This window comes from Bos indicus, chromosome 15 (genome assembly GCF_029378745.1).
Source record: "Bos indicus isolate NIAB-ARS_2022 breed Sahiwal x Tharparkar chromosome 15, NIAB-ARS_B.indTharparkar_mat_pri_1.0, whole genome shotgun sequence".
NCBI lineage: Eukaryota > Metazoa > Chordata > Mammalia > Artiodactyla > Bovidae > Bos > Bos indicus.
Window position 1 is genome coordinate 49,745,375 of NC_091774.1, and position 24,821 is coordinate 49,770,195.

The window sequence follows — 24,821 nt, forward strand, 5'->3', positions numbered from 1 at the left end:
CACCTATTTTTCCTTGGAAGAAAAGCTATGACAAACCTAGACAACATATTAAAAAGAAGAGATGTTACTTTGCTGACAAAAGTCCATATAGTTAAAGCTATGGTTTTTCCAGTAATCATGTATGGATGTGAGAGTTGGGCTGTGAAGAAAGCTGAGCACTGAAGAATTGATGATTTTGAACTGTGGTGTTGGAGAAGACTCTTGAGAGTCCCTTGGACTGCAAGGAGATCCAACCAGTCCATCCTAAAGGATATCAGTCCTGGCTGTTCATTGGAAGAACGGATGTTGAAGCTGAAACTCCAATACTTTGGCCACCTGATGTGAAGAGCTGACTCATTTGAAAAGACCCTGATGTTGGGAAAGATTGAGGGCAGTCCATATAGTCAAAGCTATGGTTTTTCCAGTAGTCATGTATGGATGTGAGAGTTGGCCCATAAAGAAAGCTGAGTGCCAAAAAACTAATACTTTTGAAGATAGGAGGAGAAGGGGACAACAGAGAATGAGATGGTTGGAGGGCATCACTGACCTGAGGGGCATGAGTTTGAGCAAGCTCCGGGAGTTGGTGATGGACAGGGAAGTCTGGCATGCAGCAATCCATTGGGGTGCAAAGAGTCAGACATGACTGAGAAGCTGAACTGAACTGGACTGATGATTGTTATGTCATAAAGCAACTCTATTTTCAACATGAAATATAGTTTATAATGACAGCAACAACATTATCATTTACATATGACAGTTATTCCTTAATTGCATCTTGAATTTCATTGTCTATAAAGGGAGAAAATGAAATCAAAACAAGAGTCTGTCTTGTGCTTAGAAGATATGTTGTGTGCATTTTTGTAAACCATACCAGACTTAGACTAAAAGGGATCTTACACATCATACACACCTCTTTGTATAGGTGAGAGTTAAATTTCTTAACTATATCATTCTAAGTACAATCAAAAACCTCTGAGACTTGGGCACAAAGGTCAGAACTACTTCTAGTACTGCTTTTCTCATGCCCAGAAGCTATCCACTGCAGTGTTAAAACAAGTACAGAGACATACAGAAGTTAAATTTATGGTGGCCCAGAGAATATGGCATTTTAACTACTTCAGCTAATTCTATGGGTTTATTTTTTCCTTTGGTACTGAATTACTCAGGTTCAAATTTGGAATGTCATCAGTTGAGTTTTCCACTGTATCTTAAACTTACTACTTGAGTAGAACTGGTTAGAGAAAGTAGATTTTCTCCCTATTATTTAAAAAGAAAATATGTTTTATTTCAGGCCTCATAATAAATAAGATAACAAAAATGTTTGTCACTGGGGATTCTCTTATTATACATTACCCACTCTATTTTCAATAACTGTACAAGTAACAAGAGTAGCCAATATTTGTGATGTGCTTACTATGACTCAGATACTATAACTAGCACTACAATTCTATCAGTGATTGATACCTAACAGAGGTGATAGCAATCTTTAGGGACTATCTTGGAAATTTCTCTTTGTGTTTTGTTATTGTCATCAAAGTATTTAAGAGACATTACTGGATTTAGTGACTATAAACCAGAAAGAAACCTCCAATACATAGAATAATTCCTCCCAACCTCCTACCCTCCACAAAATGTCCTGTATATGAGAGAAATTTCAGATATGCAACTGGATATTGTGTAGTTAAAAAAAAAAAAAAGCCTATATAATATTCTGAATACAGAATTTCACCTTGCTTGTATTTGCTGTTATGAATGTAGATTTTTTTCACTTTGCTTTACTAATAATCAGAAATTACTTTTGTATGGTTTTAACAAGCAAATATGTACTTGATATTATAGAAATATAACTATTCAAAAGAATGGTATATATTGTTTGTTAAGACTATTATCAGAAGTTATTAAATATTTTTGAAAATTACACCACCAACAGCAACAATAACATTTCTCATGGTGTGTGAGTAATCAATGAAATACACCAAGATTCACCGATATTTATAACTTTCATATTTATAGTTATTCTATGCAGAGGTAAAAGGGCTAATTATTATATCACCTAGTGCTGTCATATACAAGTATATATGTTGCTAGTTTTACACTTATATTACTACTTGAGTATTATGTATTCTTTTAAATGTAACTATATTTGATTAAGGAGGATAGAGTAGACATTAGAAAACTTTTGTTACATAAAGGGGAATTTAGACTGAGGTTTATTCCTCTAGCACAGATAAACCTCACTCTAATTCTCACACCTCAGACAACATAAGGTTTTTGAAAAAAATTTAGGAGAAAATCTTTATAACCCAAAGTTAGCCAATAAATTTCTTAGATATGACACCAAAACCCTGATACATACAAGAAAAGAAGATATATTGGACCTGATTAAAATTAAAATTATTTTGATATAAACTGGCATGGCTTAACAAGTCTCAAAGACTATACCAAATACTAGCTTGGAAAGAAAAATAATAAAAATTAAACACTTTGCTCTAGTTTTTTTACTTTCTATGTATCTTTGATATTTGCTAATTTCACTGAAATCAATATACTTACCAAGCTTTCTAGCTTGTATGAATCCAAGATTTAGCTGAAAAGTTTTTCACTTCAAGGTAATGCTGATTCATTTTCAACATTTCCTGTTTAATAAAACCCTTATCTCTGTTGGTGATCTGGGGACTCACAAACTTTGCAAAGTTGAACACATTTGATTGTTAAGAATTTAAGGAATCCATCCCTGATTCTTTTGGTTTTAACACCATAAATAATAGGATTCATCATGGGTGGAATGAGAAGGTATATATTGGCTATAAAAATGTGGACAGGTGGAGCAATGTGGTGACCAAACCTATGAGTGAGAAAAGAGAAAAAAGCTGGTGTATAAAACACCAAAATGACCCATACATGGGAGACACAGGTACTCAAGGTCTTGAGGCAGGCAGCTTTGGATGGGAGATTGAAGACTATGAAAAGAATAAGAACATAAGAACAGATGATCAGTATGAAATCCAATCCTCCTGTCAGGAATGCCACAATTAGGCTGTAGGCTCTACGAATCTTGGTCTCAGAGCAAACCAGTTTTATCAGGGCCATAAACTCACAGTAAGTATGGGAGATGACATTAGTTTTGCAGTAGGAAAGCCATCTTAGTAGAAAGGGGTGTGGACTGAGAAGTACAGCTCCTCTGAAGACAATAAGCAAACCCAAGCCTACAATCACTGCGGGTGTTAAGATAGTGGAATGTCTTAGGGGGTGGCAGATAGCTACAAATCGGTCAAAAGCCATGGCCAAGATAAACCCAGATTCCATAGTAGATAGAGAATGGATAAAATACATTTGAGTAAGGCAGGCTTCAAAGTAGATCTCTCTGTCATTGAACCAGAAGAGACTGAGTATCTTGGGAAGTGTAGAAGAAGTAAGCATCAAATCAGCAACTGAGAGCATGCATAGGAAGAGGTACATAGGTTCGTGCAGTTTGCGATCTGTCTTTATAATTAATAAAAGACCAACATTTCCCGTCAGTGACAGTAGGTAGACCAGACAGAAGGGGATGGAGATCCATAGGTGGGCATCCTCCAATCCTGGAATGCCAAGTAGCAGGAAGGTGTTAAGTTTAGGGTTGCTCCTGTTGTAGTCTAGCATTATCCAAAAAATGAGTATGCCAAGGTCCTATCCAAATTAAAAAAAAAAACAAAAATTACAAAAACACGAAGACCAATTATTTTCATTGTTATGTGTTGGAAAAGACACTGACATCCAGTGACATACAACTGGCTATTGAAGGATTTCTTCAGTAATACAATATTTCAATTCATCAAATGCATGGAACTATGCTTTGGGACAGACAAAAAAATTGTACAAAGGTATTCTTTTTCCTTTTTTCGATCTCCCTTGACTTTTTTTTTAGAAGTGTCCAGTTAGCTAGATACATTTTAATCATAGTATAGCACTATAAAGTTAATAACTGATATATTGGTAAAAATGGAGATATAACTTTCTACCATTTTAAACACTCAAAAAAAGTAAAAGTCCAGCCATCATGGATGAGATCAGACATTTGTATATTTAACTTCTCTTACCACATTCCCAATGATAGGGCTTATAGATAAAAGGAAACGGAGACTTGAGAAATACTAAAGGACAACTGGAGGCAATGAAGTGGTGTGAATAAAAATGATCTTATATTGAAAAACAAGTCAATGAGTTGATAAATTTCATAAAATCATCCAACTTGAATGGTTAGAAAAAATTAATTTACAAAGATAAGCCAATAGAGAAAATGACTATGTCTAGAAAGCATGGGTGTTCAGGTTACTAGATATTTGTGCTCTATTATAAATGACCAAGTCAAATTCTTCCAGAAGATGTATAATATATTCTTCGGTCATACAATACACATGAAGTTGATTTTTTGCTTTCCAAGGAAAATTGTTACTTCTTTAACTTTTAATTAAAAAAATATATTGGAGTATAGTTGATTTACAATGTTGTGTTAGTTTCTGCTGTAGAGTAAAGGGAATTTTATACACACACGCACGCATACACACACACACACACACACATTGGAGAAGGAAATGGCAACCCACTCCAGTACTCTTGCCTGGGAAATCCCATGGACAGAGGAGCCTGGTAGGCTGCAGTCCATGGGGTCTAGAAGAGTCGGACACGACTAAGCGACTTCACTTTCACTTTTCACTTTCATGCATTGGAGAAGGAAATGGCAACTCACTCCAATGTTCTTGCCTGGAGAATCCCAGGGATGGAGAGCCTGGTGGGCTGCCATATATGGGGTCGCACAGAGTCAGACATGGCTGAAGTGATTTAGCAGCAGCAGCAGCATACACACACACACACACACACTCCTTTTTAAATTATTTTCCCATATAGGCTATTACAGAGTATGGAGTAGAGTTCTCTGTGCTATACAGTGGGTCCTTTTAGTCAGTTATTTTATATACAGTAGTGGGTATACATCAATCCCAATCTCCCAATTTATCCCTCTCCACTCACTGACTCCCTGGTAATTTATATATATATATATATATGTAACTTTATTTTTTATTTTGTAGGTAAGTTCATTTGTACCCTTCTTTTAGATTCCACATATACCAAGTAAAATTGTAAATACAACTTTTGGCTCCCAGATATTATCTGACCAGAAAGCATGCATCTTGAAAGCTTGAATGATTATTTTGGAAAGTTATTCTAACAATACTAAATTTTAAATTGGTAAGTCATTATTTTGGTTCCAGTATTAGTGTTATCATGAGCTCATATAATATGAGGCATCTGAATAAAAAAGTTTAGTTATTAGTCTGAATAAAAAAGTTTCATTAAAACAATGAGGTTTTGACCAATATAGTTCAGGAGTAAATACTAGGGCTAGGTTAACAAAAATTATCACAGGTTAAATATTTAACTTAATTTTCTTCTACATTACTTTTGTTAATAAGAAGTTGAGCCATCTTTCAGAGAAGCACACTGGTTCTAGGACTTAGGACTTAACCTAGAACGTTTAACCTAGGTTCCAGCATTCCCTTCTGGTAGAAGCACTGAACTTGTTCTTTCCACCTCAGTCACAACTCTCCTGCCCATAACCAGATTATCCTACCTCTAACCAGATGATCTCACTTCTCAGACTGAGTCCCAGCATATTTACTATATCTACAGCAGGTGCCATTAAACTTCCTATCCTGGGGGACCTGAGGCCTACAGGGATATCCTATAAAGAGCCTCTCCTGAGAATGCTGTCTGGTTGTAGACAGTTTCACTAATCTCTCCAAGTGTCTCCAAGAACAATTTGGTCTCTTGGAGGGACTCAGTTTTGTGGTCTCCTTGTTACCTGAGCTCTGAGCTTAAAAATCAATAGAATATGGCCTCTACTACAGGACTAATAGGATAATTTATTGTGCCTAAAGTACACGCAAGTGCAGTGAACTAAATGCTTTCTTACAACCTATGTGATGAGAGCTAGAAGAAGTTGAAGATATAGAGGAACACGTTTATGAATTAATCAGGGTAAGCACTGTAATATCCCCACATGCCTCCGGGTATTCTTAAGTAATTCACCTGAATCAGATTTACCTCTGAAAAACAATTAGAACTCCATGACATCACTTAGCCATGTTCCTATATCTGCATCCCCCTAGACTTATCTATTTGATCAAATAAAAGATATGCATTATTTTCATGTACAGGAGCACCCCTATTTCAGTTTTGGTTGGAATGTTATGCAAAGATTTGATATGCTTTCCTACAGATGTTCCTCTGCATCCTTTTCTTCTGTTCTATAAATATCAGGAGCAGTGTGTTACTGAGTCCAAGCTAGCTCTGCTCTCTGTACGATAGGCCAATGAATCCGAGAGACAAGGTGCTGAGACAAGGAGGAGCCAGCTGACTGAAAAAATGGTAGGCTAGTGCCTCAAAATAACCATCTCATCAGGGTCTGGATGCCAGGTTCTTTTGTAGAGTCAGAGAGAAAGCAACACGGAAATAAAGTCAAAAGACAGAATGGAGAGGCAGAGGCTGCTGGGAAGTAAAGGGTCTTTAGTCTTGCAAAATATCTCTAAGGGAATGGCCAACCTTTGGATGGGGTGTGCTCATCTCTTATATTCACAGGGCAGGGACAGATTAGCTCTCTATGAACTGAACAAAGGCACTTTAGTTTACAGTCAGGCATTGGGGCAGGGTCATCTGAGGCAAGCTATTAGGCATGATTAAAGCAAGGAAAAGCAAGTCCAAGAAACAGTCTCTAACATGGAGTTAGAATTGGCTTCCTCCTTGCAACAGGTGAACTTTACCAGCTATGTGTTCCAGGATCACAGATAATTTATATTTACTCTAAGTTTGTTCAAAGAGTTGATGGGCAGGAAGATATTCGGGAAAGGAGGGAAAAGCCAAAAAACTTCTCCCTATTTCTCACTTTCCTCAGCTGCATCTACTCTATGGTTCCAGATTCTGTCAGAGACTTCCATGGCCTTAGCTTCCACTGGGAGACTCTATATCTCTAGATTTGACAATAATTTTTGGATATGACACTAAAACAAAAGTAACAAAAGTAAAACTAGAGAAACTGATCTTCACCAAAATTGAAAACTTTTCTATATCAAAGGACACTATCACCAGAGTTAATAGGCAACCAGAAAATTAGAGAAAACGTAGTAAACCATATATCTGATAAGCAATTAATTTCCCAAATACAGAAAGAACTCTAAAAATTCAACAAAAAATAACTGTATTAAAAAATGGGCAAAGGACTTGCACAGACATTTGTCTAAAGAATATTTTCAAATGGCCAATAAGCACATGAAAAGATCCTCAGCCATATTAACTATTGTGTGTTGCTAAGTTGCTTCAGTTGTGTCCGACCTCTGCAATACTCTCTTGGTCTATGGCCACTATAGTCTCCTACAGGTGCCTCTGTCCATGGGATTCTCCAGGCAACAATAATGGACTGGGTTGCCATGCCTTCCTCCAGGGATTCTTCCAGACTCCAGGATTAAGCCTGCATCTCTTGTGCCTCCTGCATTGGCAGGAAGGATCTTTACTACTAGTGTCAGCTGGGAAGCCCAAGAAGCGAAGCAAAAAAAATGCAGCTGCTGTGTGAAGCATGATTGCAATAGAATTAACATAAGTGCCATTGATTTCACAATTCCACTTTTTGGTATATATTGCAAAGAACTGAAAACAAAGATTGGAACAGACATTTGTACACACATGTTCATAACAGCATTATATTAAAAAGGAAGGAAATTCAAACATATGATAGAATTTAGGTGAACCTCAAAGACAGTGAAATGAAAAGATTTTTGCTCAGTGCTCTACCAGTAAACAGTCAGTTCATCAATTCAGTCACCCAATCATGTCCAATTCTTTGTGACCCCATGGACGGCAGCACTCCAGGCTTCCCTGTCTATCACCAACTGCCAGAGCTTGCTCAAACTTATGTCCACTGAGTTGGTGATGCCCTCCAACCATCTCATCCTCTGTCGTCCCCTTCTCTTCCCACCTTCAATCTTTCCCAGCATCAGGGTCTTTTCCAATGAGTTAGTTCTTGGCATCAGGTGGCCAAAGTATTGGAGCTTCAGCTTCAGCACCAGTACTTCCAATGAATACTCAGGACTGATTCCCTTTAGGATGGACTGGCTGGATCTCTTTGCAGTCCATAGGACTTTCAAGAGTTTTCTCCAACACTACAATTCAAAAGAATCAGTTCTTTGGTGCTCAGCTTTATGGTCCAACTCTCACATCCATACATGACTACTGGAAAAACCATAGCTTTGACTAGATGGACCTTTGTCAGCAAAGAAATGTCTCTGTTTTTTAATATGCAGTCTAGGTTGGTCATAGCTTTTCTTCCAAGGAGCAAATGTCTTTTAATTTCATGGCTGCAGTCACCATCTGCAGTGATTTGGGAGCCCAAGAAAACAAAGTCTTTCATTGTTTCCATTGTTTCCCCATCTATCTGCCATGAAGTGATGGGATCGGATGCAATGATCTTCATTTTTTGAGTGTTGAGTTTTAAGCCAGGTTTTTCACTCTCTTCTTTCACTTTCATCAGGAGGCTCTTTAGTTCCTCTTGGTTTTCTGCCATAAGGGTGGTGTCATCTGCATATCTGAGGTTATTGATATTTCCCCTGAAATCTTGATTCGAGCCTGTGGTTCATCCAGCCCACCCAGAATTTCACATGATGTACTCTGAATGTAAGTTAAATAAGGAAGGTGACAATAAACAGCCTTGATGTACTCCTTTCCCAGTTTTGAACCAGTCTGTTCTTCCATGTCTGGTTCTAACTATCACTTCCTGACCTGCATACAGATTTCTCAGGAGGCAGGTAAGGTGGTCTTGTATTTCCATCTCTTAAAGAATTTTCCACAGTTTGTTGTGATCCACACAGACAAAGGTGTTATTGTAGTCAATGAAGCAGATGTTTTTCTGGAATTCTCTTGATTTTTCCATGATCGAATGAATGTTGGCAATCTAATATCTGGTTGCTTTGCTTTTTCTTGGGCTTCTCTGGTGGTTCAGAAGTTAAAGCATCTGCCTGCAATGTGGGAGACCTGGGTTCGATCCCTGGGTAGGGAAGATGCCCTGAGAAGGAAATGGCAACCTACTCCAGTATTCTTGCCTGGACTATCCCATGGATGGAGGAGCCTGGTGGGATACAGTCCACGGGGTCGCAAAGAGTTGGACACGACTGAGCGACTTCACTTCACTTCTGCTTTTTCTAAATCCAACTTGAACATCTGTAAGTTCTCAATTCATGTACTGTTGAAACCTAGCTTGGAGAATTTTGAGCATTACTTTGCTAGCACAATTGTGTGATAGATTGAACATTCTTTGGCATTGACTTTCTTTGGGATTGGAATGAAAACTGACCTTTTCCAGTCCTGTGGCCACTGCTGAGTTTTCCAAATTTGCTGGCATATTGAGTGCAACACTTTCAAAGCATCATCTTTCAGGATTTGAAATAGCTCAACCGGAATTCCATCACCTCCACTAGCTTTGTTCGTTGTGGTGCTTTCTAAGGCCCACTTGACTTCACATTCCAGGATGTCTGGCTCTAGGTCAGTGATCACACCATCGTGATTATCTTGGTCATGAAGATCTTTTTTTGTACAGTTCTTCTGTGTATTCTTGCCATCTCTTCTTAATATCTTCTTCTTTTGTTAGGTCTATACCATTTCTGTCCTTTATTGAGCCCATCTTTACATGAAATGTTCCTTTGGTATCTCTCATTTTCTTGAAGAGATCTCTAGTCTTTCCCATTCTGTAGTTTTCCTCTATTTGTTTGTATTGATCTTTGAGGAAGTCATTCTTATCTCTCCTTGCTATTCTTTGGAACTCTGCATTCAGATGCTTTTATCTTTCCTTTTCTCCTTTGCTTTTTGCTTCTCTTCTTTTCACAGCTATTTGTAAGGCCTCCTTAGACAACCATTTTGACTTTTTGCATTTCTTCTTCTTGGGGATGGGTTTGATCACCACCTCCTATACAATGTTATGAACGTCCATCCATAGTTCTTCAGGTACTCTATCAGATGTAATCCCTTGAGTCTATTTGTCACTTCCACTGTATAAGCATAAGGGATTTTATTTAGGTCATACCTAAATGGTCTAGAGGTTTTCCCTACTTTGTTAAATTTAAGTCTGAATTTTGCAAAAAGAAGTTCATGATCTGAGCTTCTCTGGAGGAGGAAATGGCAACCCACTCCAGTATTTTCATCTGTGAAATCCCTGTAGTCCATTAGGTTGGAAGAGTTGGGCATGACTGAGCAACTAACACACAAAAGATAAAGCCAAATTTATCATGTGAAGAGTTTTAGTGATCTTCTTTTTATGGGAAGATGCAAGTGTATGGGCTTGCTGAAATAGTTTCTTTCATATGCATCCAATTATCTGGGGGTCAATCTTGCTTTCTTTATTATTCACATACTAATTACTTGTTTACCAGAAGATAAGGGCAAATGTGGTAGATGCCTGCTTTTCACATCCCTCCTTGTTGCAGTAACAAGTCTTTTCCAAATGCAAATTTCTGAGCCCAGGTGAAATAAAGCCACTTATTTGGAAGTCATCAGCTACTTTCTCCCCTGAGGATCTGGAGGGATGTGAATGGTGGCCATCCACCACATTTGCCATCTCTTCTGGTAAACAAGTTATTAGTATGTGAACAATAAATAAAGCAGAATTGGCCCCAGATAAGCTAGATGCATATGAAAGAAATTATTTCAGTAAGCCCATACACTTGCATCCTTCTATACATAGAAGATCACTATATCTCTTCATATGAGAAATTTGGTTTTCTCTTGTGTGTGTTACTTGCTCAGTCATGTCCAACTCTTTCCAACCCTATGGACTATAGGGATTCCCAGGCAAACATACTAAAGTGGGTTGCCATTTCCTCCTCCAGGGGATCTTCCCAACCCAAGAATTAAACCCAGGTCTCCTGCATTGCTGGAGAAGGCAATGGCACCCCACTCCAGTACTCTTGCCTGGAAAATCCTGTGGACGGAGGAGCCTGGTAGGCTGCAGTCCATGGGGTCGCTAAGAGTCGGACACGACTGAGCAACTTCACTTTCACTTTCATGCATTGGAGAAGGAAATGGAAACTCACTCCAGTGTTCTTGCCTGGAGAATCCCAGGGACGGGGGAGCCTGGTGGGCTGCCGTCTACGGGGTCGCACACAGTCGGACACGACTGAAGTGACTTAGCAGCTCCTGCATTGCAGAGTAAGTCTTTATCATCTGAGCTACCAGGGGTTTTCTCTTAATTAACAATAGTCTTTTAGTATTAAGATTACCTGCCCCATGATACAAACTTATATATAGTCTGATTCCTCCCCTGCCTCCTCAGAGTTAGCTCTCTCAGAGCCACCTGAGATCCTGTCTACCGGGCTCAAGTCCTAACATCCCCGCCAAATAAAATGTAACTTTCAACTTTTAGGTGGCACATATTCCTTTAGAAGGCAGTATGCTGAGTGAAATAGCCAGTCACAAAAGGACAAATATTGACTTGTTCCTTGCATGACGTACATAGAGTAGCCAAATTCATAGAGACAGTAGTAGAATGATAATAGTCAGAGAATGTGAGGAAGAGGGAATGGGGAGCTAGTGTTTTCCCGTATGTGCAGTTTGAACTGGGGAAAGGTAAAAAGCTCTGAAGCTGAATGCACAGCAAAATGAATTATCAACTACAAATTGGCACTTGCCAAGAGCATTGGCCAACAAACTGAACAACAATAACAACAAGGGCATTTGTCACCTGCCTCTATAGAGATTGAACCTTGTGCTGCTGCAGCTGTTGACCTTCAACACCCGCTGAGTTCAGGGGGTAGTGAGGCACTCTGTTCTCCAGGGAATCTGGTGGGACAGGTCTTTAGATACTTGGATGTTTTTAGAAACAGGCTTTATGATCTCAATCCTTGCATCTCCTCATGTCTAAAAAAGCACTAAATCCTTTCATGGTGACATCAAATCCTTGTGACTAGAAGAAAGACTTCTGTAAAAAAAAAAAGTGCCTAATGGTATAACACTCCCCTTCACCAAAACCTTATATACTGACCTTCCCCCACTGCCTCTTTGGAGCAGTCTCTCAGAGCTATCTGAGATGCTGCCTCCCAGGGCTGCAGTCCTCATTTTGCCCCAAATAAAATTTAACTCACAACTCTCAAGTTGTACATCTTTTTTTACTCAACAGAATGTACTAATGCCATTGAACTCTACAGTTTAAAATAGTTAAAATGATAAATTTTATTTTCTGTAAATTTTAACACACAAGCTACCAGTGAATTGTCCTTTAGTTACATCCCATAATAACTCTAAAAACATGAGTGTTGATATTGATAGATCAATCTTTATGTACTTTTCCTTAGTATTAACATAAAAATAACATTAACAAAGAGAAACATAAGGCTTCTTTAAGTTGTACAATGAGCTGTTCTATAAACAGGAGTGGGAAGGTTATAACAATGATATTTCAAAGAAAAGGTATTTGAGAAAAAATAGCATATATGAGAACATGTAAGTGCTATAAAACAAAATAGAGACTGCTGTTGTCATTACAATTTAGTTGATCGCACCCTAATTTGATCCTATCTCCTTAATTCATTTGATAAAACAAGAAGAGAAAGGATGCCCTGAGCAATCAGAGAAAACTGTAGAAACCCTGTATTCACAGATGAGTGAGGTAGTTTACAATGTTGCCAAATGTATTTGGTATCAAAAGATTCTAAATAACTTAATTATGTATTATTAATTATGGATTCTTCATGCAAATTTCTTCAAGAAAAAGAGAAAAAAGAGCATTACTTATTAATGATGGAAGAATAAGTCTCAGTGTTGGAAAAAATAGCCCATTTAAATCTAATCCAATTAAAAAGGCATTTACTGAACACATTTTACAAATGAATGAATGAATGACTAAATGATTGTATCAAAAGAAGAAATGAAAAACAACTGCTATATTCTCATAACTATTCAATTGCACTCCAATAACATTATATTATTCTTCAGGACTTTAGTAAGGTCTTCAACATATGATATAATATTAAGCAACATACATCACAGAAAATTTAAAAATATATATTTTTTCTTGAGATATTTTCTATATTTAGCAAAAATTTGGCTAACAGGGAATAGAATCAAACATATTCATTATATAAACACAAAAAATACAATACATTTGCAGACATATTAAATAAGATATAAAGGGAATTCCCTAAAACATTTTAAACAAACAAAAAGTGGAGAACATAAGAAATTATAATTACTGGGGAAGGATAAAAATAACATACAGAGTGTTTTCTGTGTGCCACTTCACTGACCTTCTTTACATGTCTCATTTGATCATCACACAATCATATGAAGTAGGTTCTATTATTTTTCATTTTTAAATATCAGGAAACTGAGATGAAGAATTAAATAGCAGTAAAATTAGCCAGGCACATGATATTGGACTTGAACCCTGGCAGCCTAATTAGTTTACTTATCTTTTTACCCTTTCTTTATTATTAAGTCTCTGTAGTTATCCTCCAAAAGATACAGGAAGACAGCAATCTCGTCTCCAATTTTAATAATGAAAAAGCTAAAATGACCTGTTGAATTAGAAATTTTAGAATTTATAGACATCTATTAAATAAAAGATTTCAGGTGGCAAACGTATTTCAGTTTGTGGGAGTAGGAGCAATTCTTACATAATCTCTTGTACTTTCATTTATTCTTGAACCATTTCTTTTATTGATCCAACTACAATCAGACAACTTTAACCACTAGTGTCTTAAGAACGTGTTCTCGTATTTTCTTGGTCCTTACTCCATACACAATGGGGTTGAGAAAAGGGGGTATACCAAAAGATACATATTTGCAATAAAAATGTGGATATGTGCAGGTATATTTTTCCCAAAACGGTGAGTGAAAATGGAAAAACCAGTGGTAGAGTAGAAGACAAGAATAACACAGACATGGGACCCACATGTGCCTAAAGCCTTAAAGCTAGCTTCTCGGGATGGTAGGCAGAATACAGAGTGGAGGATGAAGACGCCGGATATAGCAATGAAAATCGCATCACATGAGCCAATGATAGTAGCCATACTGAGGCTATAACACTTAGTGGCCCCTGTGTCCACACACGCCAGCTTCACAATGGCCATGAACTCACAGTAGGTGTGGGCAATGATTCGTGTTCTGCAGTAAGGCAGCTGTTTGAGCAGAATGGGGTGTGGAGAAAAGAAGGCAACTCCCTGAATCACCACAATAATACCCATTATAGTGATGTGAATGTGGGTGAGAATGGTGGTGTGGCGCAGTGGATGGCAAATGGCCACATAACGGTCAATGGCCATGGACAAAAAGAAGCCTGATTCCAAAGCAGTAAAACTATGAATGAAGAACATTTGGGTCAGGCAGGCATCAACGGCAATGTCATGGGCTCCAAGCCAGAAGAGACAGAGCATGTGAGGCAGTGTAGATGTGGAGAGGACTAGGTCAGTGACTGACAGCATGCACAAAAAGAGAAACATAGGCTTATGGAAGCTTCTCTCTGCCCTAACCACAGCTAGAATGGTCACATTCCCACCACTACCACTACATACATAGAGTAGAAGGGAATCCCTATCCAGGCATGCAGGTGTTCCAGTCCTGGGATGCCCATCAGCAAGAAGGTGACAGAAGAGGGATGAGAAGTGTTGAGAGGAGGTATTATGGTTTTTTTCTTTGATTTTTATCAGGTCTTCTGAAGATAAAGTTGCCATGCCAAGATGACCACAATCAGATGTTGAAACACAGAGATTTATTAATATTTCAGGAAGATCCTTAATGACTATTGTTAAAAAAACAGTTCAAATTCACTCAGGCTTATTTAAATGCCTGAGATTCAGATTAATAAAATGAGTGCCAAATTACTGTGAACATGCCAAAGTATTGTGGTTTCTGAAGTACACAAAGATAATACTTTTATCATTTCATATTATCTCAAGGACCTATGTATTGCTTTGTCCCCTTGTTTCCAGTAAAAGGTTTCATCTGTAGTCACAGTTGTACTTAATTGAACAAATATTTCAGTTTTGTGCAGTTTTGTGCTTCTCCATTGAGCTCTCATTCAGTATTCCTCCCATGTCACTGAATTTTTCATAAGTGAAAGTGACCAAGCAGAGGCCATATGGAAATTTCAGGAAATTATTTAAAGGAGGCTTAAGGGAGGAATAGAATGAATGGTCTCTGTGTCTTTCCATATGATACTGAATTCTTTGGCATAACTTTTAGAATCAGTAAGTCAGTCTATGACTTCACCCTTTCCTTTGCCACTCTGTGTGACTAATCTTACAAATAAAATACTCTGAAGTTTTATATTTTTTTTTATATTTCTGGGCTTTATTACAGTGAAAAATGATTGATAATGCAAATATGGCTTTTTTTTTCATTATTTAGCTTTAAATGTGTAAATTACTCTTTAGCTTTATGCAAGTAACTTATAAGACAAAAAATTAAACCAGAGGGGAGGGAAGGACAAGTTACATAGAAATGATAGCAAGGAATAAAGTTAAGTGTAGTAAGTCAAGAAAAGTCTTCTTGAGTAGATGACACTTAGACTAGAATGTGAATAATATATGACTTCATCCTATCGGAACTGAATATATAGGTACAGACAGATAATTCATATCTATCTATTGTTTGACCTATCTCCACACACATGCACATAAACACAAACAAAGACAAAGTAAAGGGGCATAACCAAAGTTCTATTAGGAAGGATAACCATGATGTAATGAATTAAAATAGGTGTAGGTGGAATTAAATAGTGTAGGTGGAATTAAATAGTGTAGGTGGAATCAAAGACTACAAAAGACATTCAAGTGAGATGATAGTCTATGATTAAACAATCACATAACAAACAGGACATTTTACAACCCAATCTCTAGAACTTTTCCTGGAAAATCCCATGGATGGAGGAGCCTGGTAGGCTGAAGTCCATGGGGTCGCTAAGAGTCGGACACGACTGAGTGACTTCACTTTCCCTTTTCACTTTCATGCATTGGAGAAGGAAAGGGCAACCCTCTCCAGTGTTCTTGCCTGGAGAATCCCAGGGATGGGGGAGCCTGGTGGGCTGCCGTCTATGAGGTCGCACAGAGTCGGACACAGCTGAAGCGACTTAGCAGCAGCATAATAGTACGTAAGGGCTTCCCCAGTGACTCGACTTGTAAAGAACCCGCTTGCCAACGCCGGAGATACAAGTGACATAGGTAGGAAAGGTTCCCCTGGGGAAGGAAATGGCAACCCATTACAGTATTCTTGCCTGGAAAATTCCATGGACATGAGGAGCCTGGCGGGCTACAGTCCATGGGAGTCATAAAAAGTCATACACAACTGAGCAGGCACGAAGTCCATAATAGTACATGCCTTCTTTATTCCAGGTTATAGAGGCCAGTCATCACTAGATTCTCAGTGGTGGCAGTCTCTCTCTCATCAGAGCATTACTTCTGGATTCACTTGATAAATCCTCTCTACTGCCTTTTATAACGTATAATTGGCTACTGGTTTATTGGCATTTTATAATTTGTCCATTTCATCATGCCCAGATCTCTGAGTGTTTTTATACATTTCTGTGTTGTGTGAGATGATGGCATTTCTAGCATCTTTATTTCAGGTAGTAAAATAAAATGTCCAAGAATCAAACTAGCCACATAATAGTACCATTTACAAGGTTCTTACAAAAAATGTTATATCATAGGGACTTGCTCCTATATCAACCAACTTTTAATTTGTGCCCCCCCCCAATTATTGATATTGTCATTTTCTTTTATTTTTTAAGCAGAAGTTTCAAAATTTGTAGGTGTGTCAGCTCAGATGTCTTCATTCTATGACTCACTGTCCCACTCTCTTCCAAACATGGCCTTGAAGTAGCATAGAAGACTTACTAGGTTTGAGAATTTCATCTTACCTGGAACTTCACTATTCCTAAGCATTCTCAGTTCTCCAAGTATGGTAATGAAAGTCAGTCACCTTCTCTCAAGGATGTACTCTGACTTTCCAGCTTTACCTTAAGTTAATGGATAGCAATGTTCTCATTTCATTGTTGTTTTCCCATGTCATCATTGGTCACCAGGATGGTCACACAATCCTGTGGTCTGAAGAATTATGATGAATGGTTTTGGTTTCTGTAGCCTTCTCCAAATGCGTAAGTTATGACTCTCCTTTGTCCATTTTGTTCCCCAAGCACAGTTCTTCTAACTGTCCTTATTCTCTACCTTCAGGTCTTTTTACTTTTTCCTTTGCATGATTTTTTTTCCCCACCTTTTCAAACAATGTTTTCATTATATTTTAAACCTATTCTCAGAGGGAATATGAATACACCCTCTAGAAAAGAACCCTCTTCTGTTCTTTCAGAGCACTACTGATATTTTTTATATTATATTTCCATAATGTGAAATTATTTTTTCACTGTGTGTTAAATCACTTATTTTAAGCACCTTCTCAAATTTCCCTTCCTTCCAAGATACAAATTATATAATTCAAGGGACCTGTGTGCTTCATACTAATCTTGTGTGTTACTACTCGCATGTCTGGGCCATAGGATAATTCTAGTGTACATTCACTGAATGAATCTTCTTCAATTAAGCACCTGGCTGAACTACAGTGTGACTGGTAGCTTAGGTTCCTGACTACTCCAGAATATGTGTTGTCATTGATCTAGAAATAAGTGAAGATAGTTCTTCAATATTAAATAAAATTCACACACATAAAAACAACCTATAAGAGCTGATCTATGAGTCAAAAACTTCATTTTCTTATGTAGACCTGTGTAGACTCAATATAAGCATAACTATGATGATGGTTCTAAGAACTCATCAGCCCAGCTTTTCTAATTGGACTCTTTTCCTTTTCTTTGAATCTATTTTTAATCATTGCCAAATTCTCATCAATTGGTTTAGAAATTAATGAAAATAGATCCCAAATGGTAAAATTATTTCCAGTTTACTGGATTCCAGTTTAAACATTCTTGCTGGAAAATGTTTCTTAATTCTAGGCTTTAAATTTTAAGCTCTTGATAAATTAACCCCAATGGAACCAAATTACAACAGGCATTTTTAAATTTATTTTTATTTATTTATTTTTTTACTTTACAATATTGTATTGGTTTTGCCATACATCAACATGCATCTGCCACGGGTGTACACATGTTCCCCTTCCTGAACCTTCCTCCCCATACCATCCCTCTGGGTCATCCCAGTGCGCGAGCTCCAAGCTTCCTCTATCCTGCATCGACCCTGGACTGGCAATTCATTTCCTATATGATATTATACATGTTTTAATGCCTTTCTCCCAAATCATCCTCCCCTTCCCTCTCCCACAGAGTCCAAAAGACTGTTCTATACATTCGTGTCTCTTTTGCTGTCTCGCATACAGGGTTGTCATTACCATCTTTCTAAATTCCATATATATGCGTTAGTATACTGTATTGGTGTTTTTCTTTCTGGCTTACTTCACTCTGTATAATCGGCTCCGGTTTCATCTACCTCATTCAGATCAGATCAGTCACTCAGTCGTGTCCGACTTTTGCAACCCCATGAATCACAGCACGCCAGGCCTCCCTGTCCATCACCAACTCCTGGAGTTCACTCAGACTCATTAGAACTGATTTAAATGTATTCTTTTTAATGGCTGAGTAATACTCCATTGTGTATATGTACCACTGCTTTCTTATCCATTCATCTGCTGATGGACATCTAGGTTACTTCCATGTCCTGGCTATTATAAACAGTGCTGCGATGAACACCGGGGTACACGTGTCTCTTTCAATTCTGATTTCCTCGGTGTGTATGCCCAGCAGTGGGATTGCTGGGTCATATGGCAATTTTTTTTTTAAGTGTTAGAATTATATTCTGAAATAGCTATTATCAATTTTCTCCATTTTACCATTCAGAAAACTGAGGCAGACAGGTGGTATAAGTTGATGAGGATCAACACAGCTAGTAAGTGGTTGTTAGAGTCAGCTGAGCAATATGGCTTGAGAGCCAGTTGTTTTAAATGCTACCTTTTATTACCTCTCATAATTTTAGATATGCTGGTCTTTTCCATCTTAAATAAGACAATTTGAAATGGACAACAATAAAATAAGTTTAGATAATCAGAAATAGTAGCACAGAGTTACACTTTCATTTTGAGGGAGAAAGTGTGAAATCATAGGACAGTCAATAGAAATGGGTCAGGTAGTACCCAATACCTAATAACCCACTTGCTTAGAAAGAATTAATTAAAAATCAAAGGGAAAAAGTGGCATTATTTTGAATAACTATAACTGAGAGAGGTACTGAGACTGAGAAGAGACTAGTAAAATATACTGCTGTGACCTAATGACAAAACTATTTGATCATAATCAGGAAGAGTTTAGATCTTAAGGGAAACATAATTGTAATATATACTCATAATGACTTGGTGTACCCATAATGACTTACATACCATTAATTAATAATCCTACATGATATTCTATACAAATATGAGTCAATAGTAGCAAGAAAGACTATTTATAAGGAAATGCAAGAAGAGAATATTTCTCTATTTTACAGTATAGTTTGGTAGCAAATACGATTAGAGTATGGAAGATAGTCAATTAATGGGAGAGAGAGCTATAGACATTTTCAAAGAATATACTGAATCGATTTGAAACAAATTTAAGAAACAGAAAAAAAGGGAAATTGGTGGGGCAATTTTAGAATTCATTAAGCATTCTGGAGGAGTATTTGTAGGAATGTATATTACTTAGAAAGTTTCAAAGGATTCTAGCAACAAAATTAAATAAATTAAGTTAAACATGTAAGAATATGTTACAAAGAGATTACAGGAAGGCCTCTGGAAGACATATCATGACAGTTTTTAAAATTTGCATCAGCCTTCTCCGAAGACATTTTGCTAAAAACCATCTCAGTTTCCAAGGTTATGGAGTTAAAATAATTTCAATCTTGTTGTTCCAGAGATGTAGACAGCCCAATTAACTGAAACCTACAAATGCATGGCAGCTTAATGAAAGTCAGAGGTAGTAAATCAATAACAACACTTCTAATAAAGCTAATAAGACTGAACAACAGAGTAATCTTGTATGAGTGAATATAGTGAATAAGATCATATAATTGTGGAGATATTTCATTACCAAGCAAATATATTAAAAATAAATCATCTAAGTCAGCTATCATCTAAAGCAAGTTTTTTAAAGAATAAGTCTAGTCAGTGCTAATTAATACTTTATATTACAAATAGCAGATGTAGAGATTTAGTCTTCTAGAAAGAGGGTTAATATCTCTTTTCTTCATAAATCTTAGAAAATTTTTACAGAAAGAGTTGATTGTTTTAGAATTTGTGAGAAGTCAAAACCTGGAGGAATTGTTCTCTGATCCTCTTGGTTCTTATGCCATAGATCATTGGGTTCACCATGGGTGGAACAAGGATATAGATGTTAGCCACAAAGATGGGAATATGAGGAGCCACGTGGTGTCCAAATCTGTGAGTAAGGAAGGAGAAAAAGGCTGGAGTATAGGCCACCAGGATCACACACACATGGGATCCACAAGTGCCCAGGGTCTTGAGCTGAGCAGCTTTGGATGGAAGATGGAAGACAGTGTAAAGGATGACAACACAGGAACAGAGGATTAATAGGAAATCTAAACCTCCAGTGAGGAAGGCAGCAGTTAGGCTGTATGTTCTGCAGATCCTGGTCTCTGCACAAGCCAGCTTGATCAGAGCCATAAATTCACAGTAGGTATGAGGGATGACATTAGTTCTGCAGTAGGGAAGCCACCGAAGCATAAAGGGTTGAGGACTGAAAAGCACGACTCCACGGAAGATGATAGCCAGCCCCAAGTTCTGGATGACTCTGTGTGACAGGATAATGGAATGTCTCAGAGGATTGCAGATTGCCACATACCTGTCAAAGGCCATGGCCAAGATAAACCCTGAGGCCATGCTGCATAGTGAGTGAATGAGAAATACTTGGACAAGGCAGGCTTCAAAATAGATCTCCCTGTCATGGAACCAAAAAATGCTGAGGATTTTGGGCATAGCAGTAGTGGAAAGGATCAAGTCGGCCACAGAGAGCATACAGAGGAAGAAGTACATGGGCTCATGCAGGTTGGAGTCTGTTCTGATAATAAATAGAATGGGGCAATTTCCAAGGAGAGCACTTAAATAAATAAGGCAGAAGGGCATTGATATCCAAGTGTGGATGGCCTCCATCCCTGGAATGCCAAGGAGAAGAAAGGTACTGGGATGGATATTGGTATTGTTTGGCAGTGACATGATGAAAGAATGCCAGTTGTGTTCAAGTGCAGAATGGATTAGATTGTTTCATATCCATTTCTCCATCATTTACTGATGACTTTGTGTTATTTTTACATATATATTTTATATACATTATATTTATTTGTTATATAAAATACTTATAATGTTTCGAGGATAAAATGGATAAATAGGACTCAATCTCTAAACTTAGATGTTAACAGTCTAAATAGGGGAGAAACTGGTGCAAACCAATGATTAAATTCACATTTGATTAATGCAGCAAAAGTTATATGAATAAATAATTTTATGAACTATTATATAGGGATTGGAGAAGGAAATGGCAACCTACTCCAGTATTCTTGCCCAGAGAATACTGTGGAAAGAGGAGCCTGGTGGGCTGCTGTCTATGGATTTGCAAAGAGTCGGACACGACTGAAGTGACTTAGCATGCATGCATGCATTGGAGAAGGAAATGGCAACCCACTCCAGTATTCTTGCCTGCAGAATCCCAGGAACAGAAGAGCCTGGTGGGCTGCCGTCTATGGGGTCGCACAGAGTCAGACACAACTGAAGCGACTTAGCATGCATGCATGCATTATAAAGGGATATTTATTCCACTTGTGTACATCAGAGGATTTGTAGATACGATGCATAATCTTGGTTCTCATCCATTCTGTACCTTTAAAATAGATAAAAATAAGATAAAATTACACCTTGTGTTAAGTTCACAATCAGGAAACTCTATTACCCTCTTTGCTCTGTTACTCTAATTTAAAATTCATTTGTCCAGACCATTTATAAAATACATTAAAATGTAAATCACATTGTAAAATGAAGCAAATAGAAGATTCTCTCCTAAATTTAAATTGCCTGTCTACTCTGCCACATAAAATTAGCATATTTGCCAGTCCAGGTTCGATGCATGATGCTGGATGCTTGGGGCTGGTGCACTGGGACGGCCCAGAGGGATGGTATGGGGAGGGAGGAGGGAGGAGGGTTCGGGATGGGGAGCACATGTATACCTGTGGTGGATTCATTTTGATATTTGGCAAAACTAATACAATTATGTAAAGTTTAAAAATAAAATAAAATTAGAGAGAAAAAAAAATAAAAAAATAAACAAGTACATCAAAAAAAAAAAAAAAAAGAAAGAAAAAGAATTTGAACAGTCTTATGGACTCTGTGGGAGAGGGAGAGGGTGGGGAGATTTGGGAGAATGGCATTGAAGCATGTATAATATCATGTATGAAACGAGTAGCCAGTCCAGGTTCGATGCACGATACTGGATGCTTGGGGCTGGTGCACTGGGACGACCCAGAGGGAGGGTATGGGGAGGGAGGAGGGAGGAGGGTTCAGGATGGGGAACACAGGTATACCTGTGGCGGATTCATTTCGATATTTGGCAAAACTAATACAATATTGTAAAGTTTATAAATAAAATTAAATTAAAAAAATAAAAAGAATTTGATTACACATATTCTAGGTGCTTTTTCCAATGAATGAAAACTTTAAGAATGACAACAAAGACTCTAAACCAGGGCATATCCATCTCCTCAGACTAAGTACAAATTAGGAGCTACCCACATATGGCAGGTAACTAGTTTGAACCAGGCAGTAATCATCTTTCAACCAGTATCTTATTTCTCCTCCAAACCACCTCTCTTTTCTATTCCTTCTATCCAGCAAATTCAGACTGCAAATTTCTGGAGCTTGCAGAACTTAGCATTATATAGCTAAGTTGTGCCATGCTCAGAAGTCTCACTGTTAACTCTGAGGACAGTTTATAGATCATATATACAAGAGCGATATGTTACAATGGCAGCACACTGTACCCTTAGAGAGATATAAGTCAAAAACAAGAGAAAAATGGCTGAAGATATAGGAACTAGAAAACTCACAAAAATAATGTGCAAATTCTATCACTATTATCCCAATATGACCAGAGAGGTCACTAAATAAAAAAGTTCACTTCCATTAGGAAATATATAAAAGATGCATAACTTCTCAGAGCTGTGCTACTCAACAACTACTTTAAGTGTAGGTCAGAGAACTAAAAAAAAAGATTAAAGTCCTAACACCTATAGAATGACATTGAAGAAAAATACATTTCTAAATTTTGAAGTTGGCAACCTCTGAGCATGTATAGATGATTGTTATTTGAAAATGAATGAGAGAAAAGACAAAAAGAGAAATCTAAAATTATTTGATAATGAAATTGGAAATTGAGTCAATATATATGGTTCAATATTTACTTGAATAATAACTTCATTTTAGCAGTAAAATAGAAGTTTAGAAACTAGATATTAGTATATAAAGGATAGGTAAAGCATACCCACAATTGTGCAATTAAATTTGCTTTTCAGAATAACTCTTCAATTAGAGAGCAAATCAACTTCAAAGTAACATCCCCTTATAAAATTATAAAATAGGAGAACATATGCCATCTGCATGACATAATTCCAATTCTGAAATCTGCAATAAATTTTTTGACTACGTTCAGTTCACTTCAGTTGCTCAGTCGTGTCCACCTCTTTGCTACCCCATGGACTGCGGCATGCCAAGCCTCCTTGTCTATCACTAACTCCCGGAGCTCGCTCAGACTCATATCTATCAAGTTGGTGATGCCATCCAACCATCTCATCCTCTGTTATCCCCTTCTCCTCCTGCCTTCAGTCTTTCCCAGTATCAGGGTCTTTTCCAATGAGTCAGTTCTTAACATCAGGTGGCCAAAGTATTGGAGCTTAAGCATCAGTCCTTCCAGTGAATATTCAGGGATGATTTCCTTTAGGATGGACTGGTTGGATTTCCTTCCCATCCAATGGACTCTCAAGAGTATGCCTGTGGTGGATTCATTTTGATATTTGGCAAAACTAATACAATTATGTAAAGTTTAAAAATAAAATAAAATTAAAAAATAATTAATAAATAAATAAATATTCCATAAAAAAAAAATAAATATCAGTTGAGCACTAAAAGAAATTTCTAAGAAATATGCCATATCAATTACTATAGAAGCTGTGTTTTTTAAAATAATAAAAAATTTATCAACTTGTGGAAAAAAAAAAAAGTTTTCTCCAACACCACAGTTCAAAAGCATCAATTCTTTGGTGCTCAGCTTTCTTTATAGTCCAACTCTCACATCAATACTTGAATACTAGAAAAACCACAGCTTTGGCTAGATGGACCTTTGTTGGCAAAGTAATGTCTCTGCGTTTTAGTATGCTGTCAAGGTTGGTCAAAGCTTTTTTTCCAAGGAGCAAGCATCTTTTAATTTAATGACTTCAGTCACAATCTGCAGTGATTTTGGAACCCCCAGAAATAAAGTTTCTCACTGTTTCCATTGCTTCCCCATCTATTTGCCCTGAAGTGATGGGACTGGATGCCATGAACTTAGTTTTCTGAATGTTGAATTTTAAGCCAACTTTTTCACTCTCCTCTTTCACTTTCATCTAGAGGTTCTTTTTATATATATTTATATTATATATTTATATTAATGATGGAGAGAAATTTTAGTAAGGAAACTTGAAGTTGAGAATGTTAAAATAACACCAACAATTTTCTCCTATGAAAATAGGAGAAAGAAG

General features: G+C 37.4%; 2 protein-coding genes and 1 pseudogene across 2 annotated transcripts; all 3 read right to left on the minus strand.

Annotated features, from left to right (window-relative positions):
• Positions 1-2,631: 2,631 nt before the first annotated feature.
• Positions 2,632-3,261, minus strand: LOC109568920 (olfactory receptor 52L1-like). The gene has a single exon (XM_019974278.2). The coding sequence runs from the start codon at positions 3,259-3,261 to the stop codon at positions 2,632-2,634; it is 630 nt and encodes a 209-aa protein (XP_019829837.2).
• A 10,461-nt stretch (positions 3,262-13,722) lies between these two features.
• Positions 13,723-19,871, minus strand: LOC109568938 (olfactory receptor 52M1-like; annotated as a pseudogene).
• Positions 19,872-20,310: 439 nt separating this feature from the next.
• LOC109568932 (olfactory receptor 52D1-like) lies at positions 20,311-21,255 on the minus strand. Its single transcript, XM_019974287.2, has one exon. The coding sequence runs from the start codon at positions 21,253-21,255 to the stop codon at positions 20,311-20,313; it is 945 nt and encodes a 314-aa protein (XP_019829846.2).
• Positions 21,256-24,821: the final 3,566 nt, after the last annotated feature.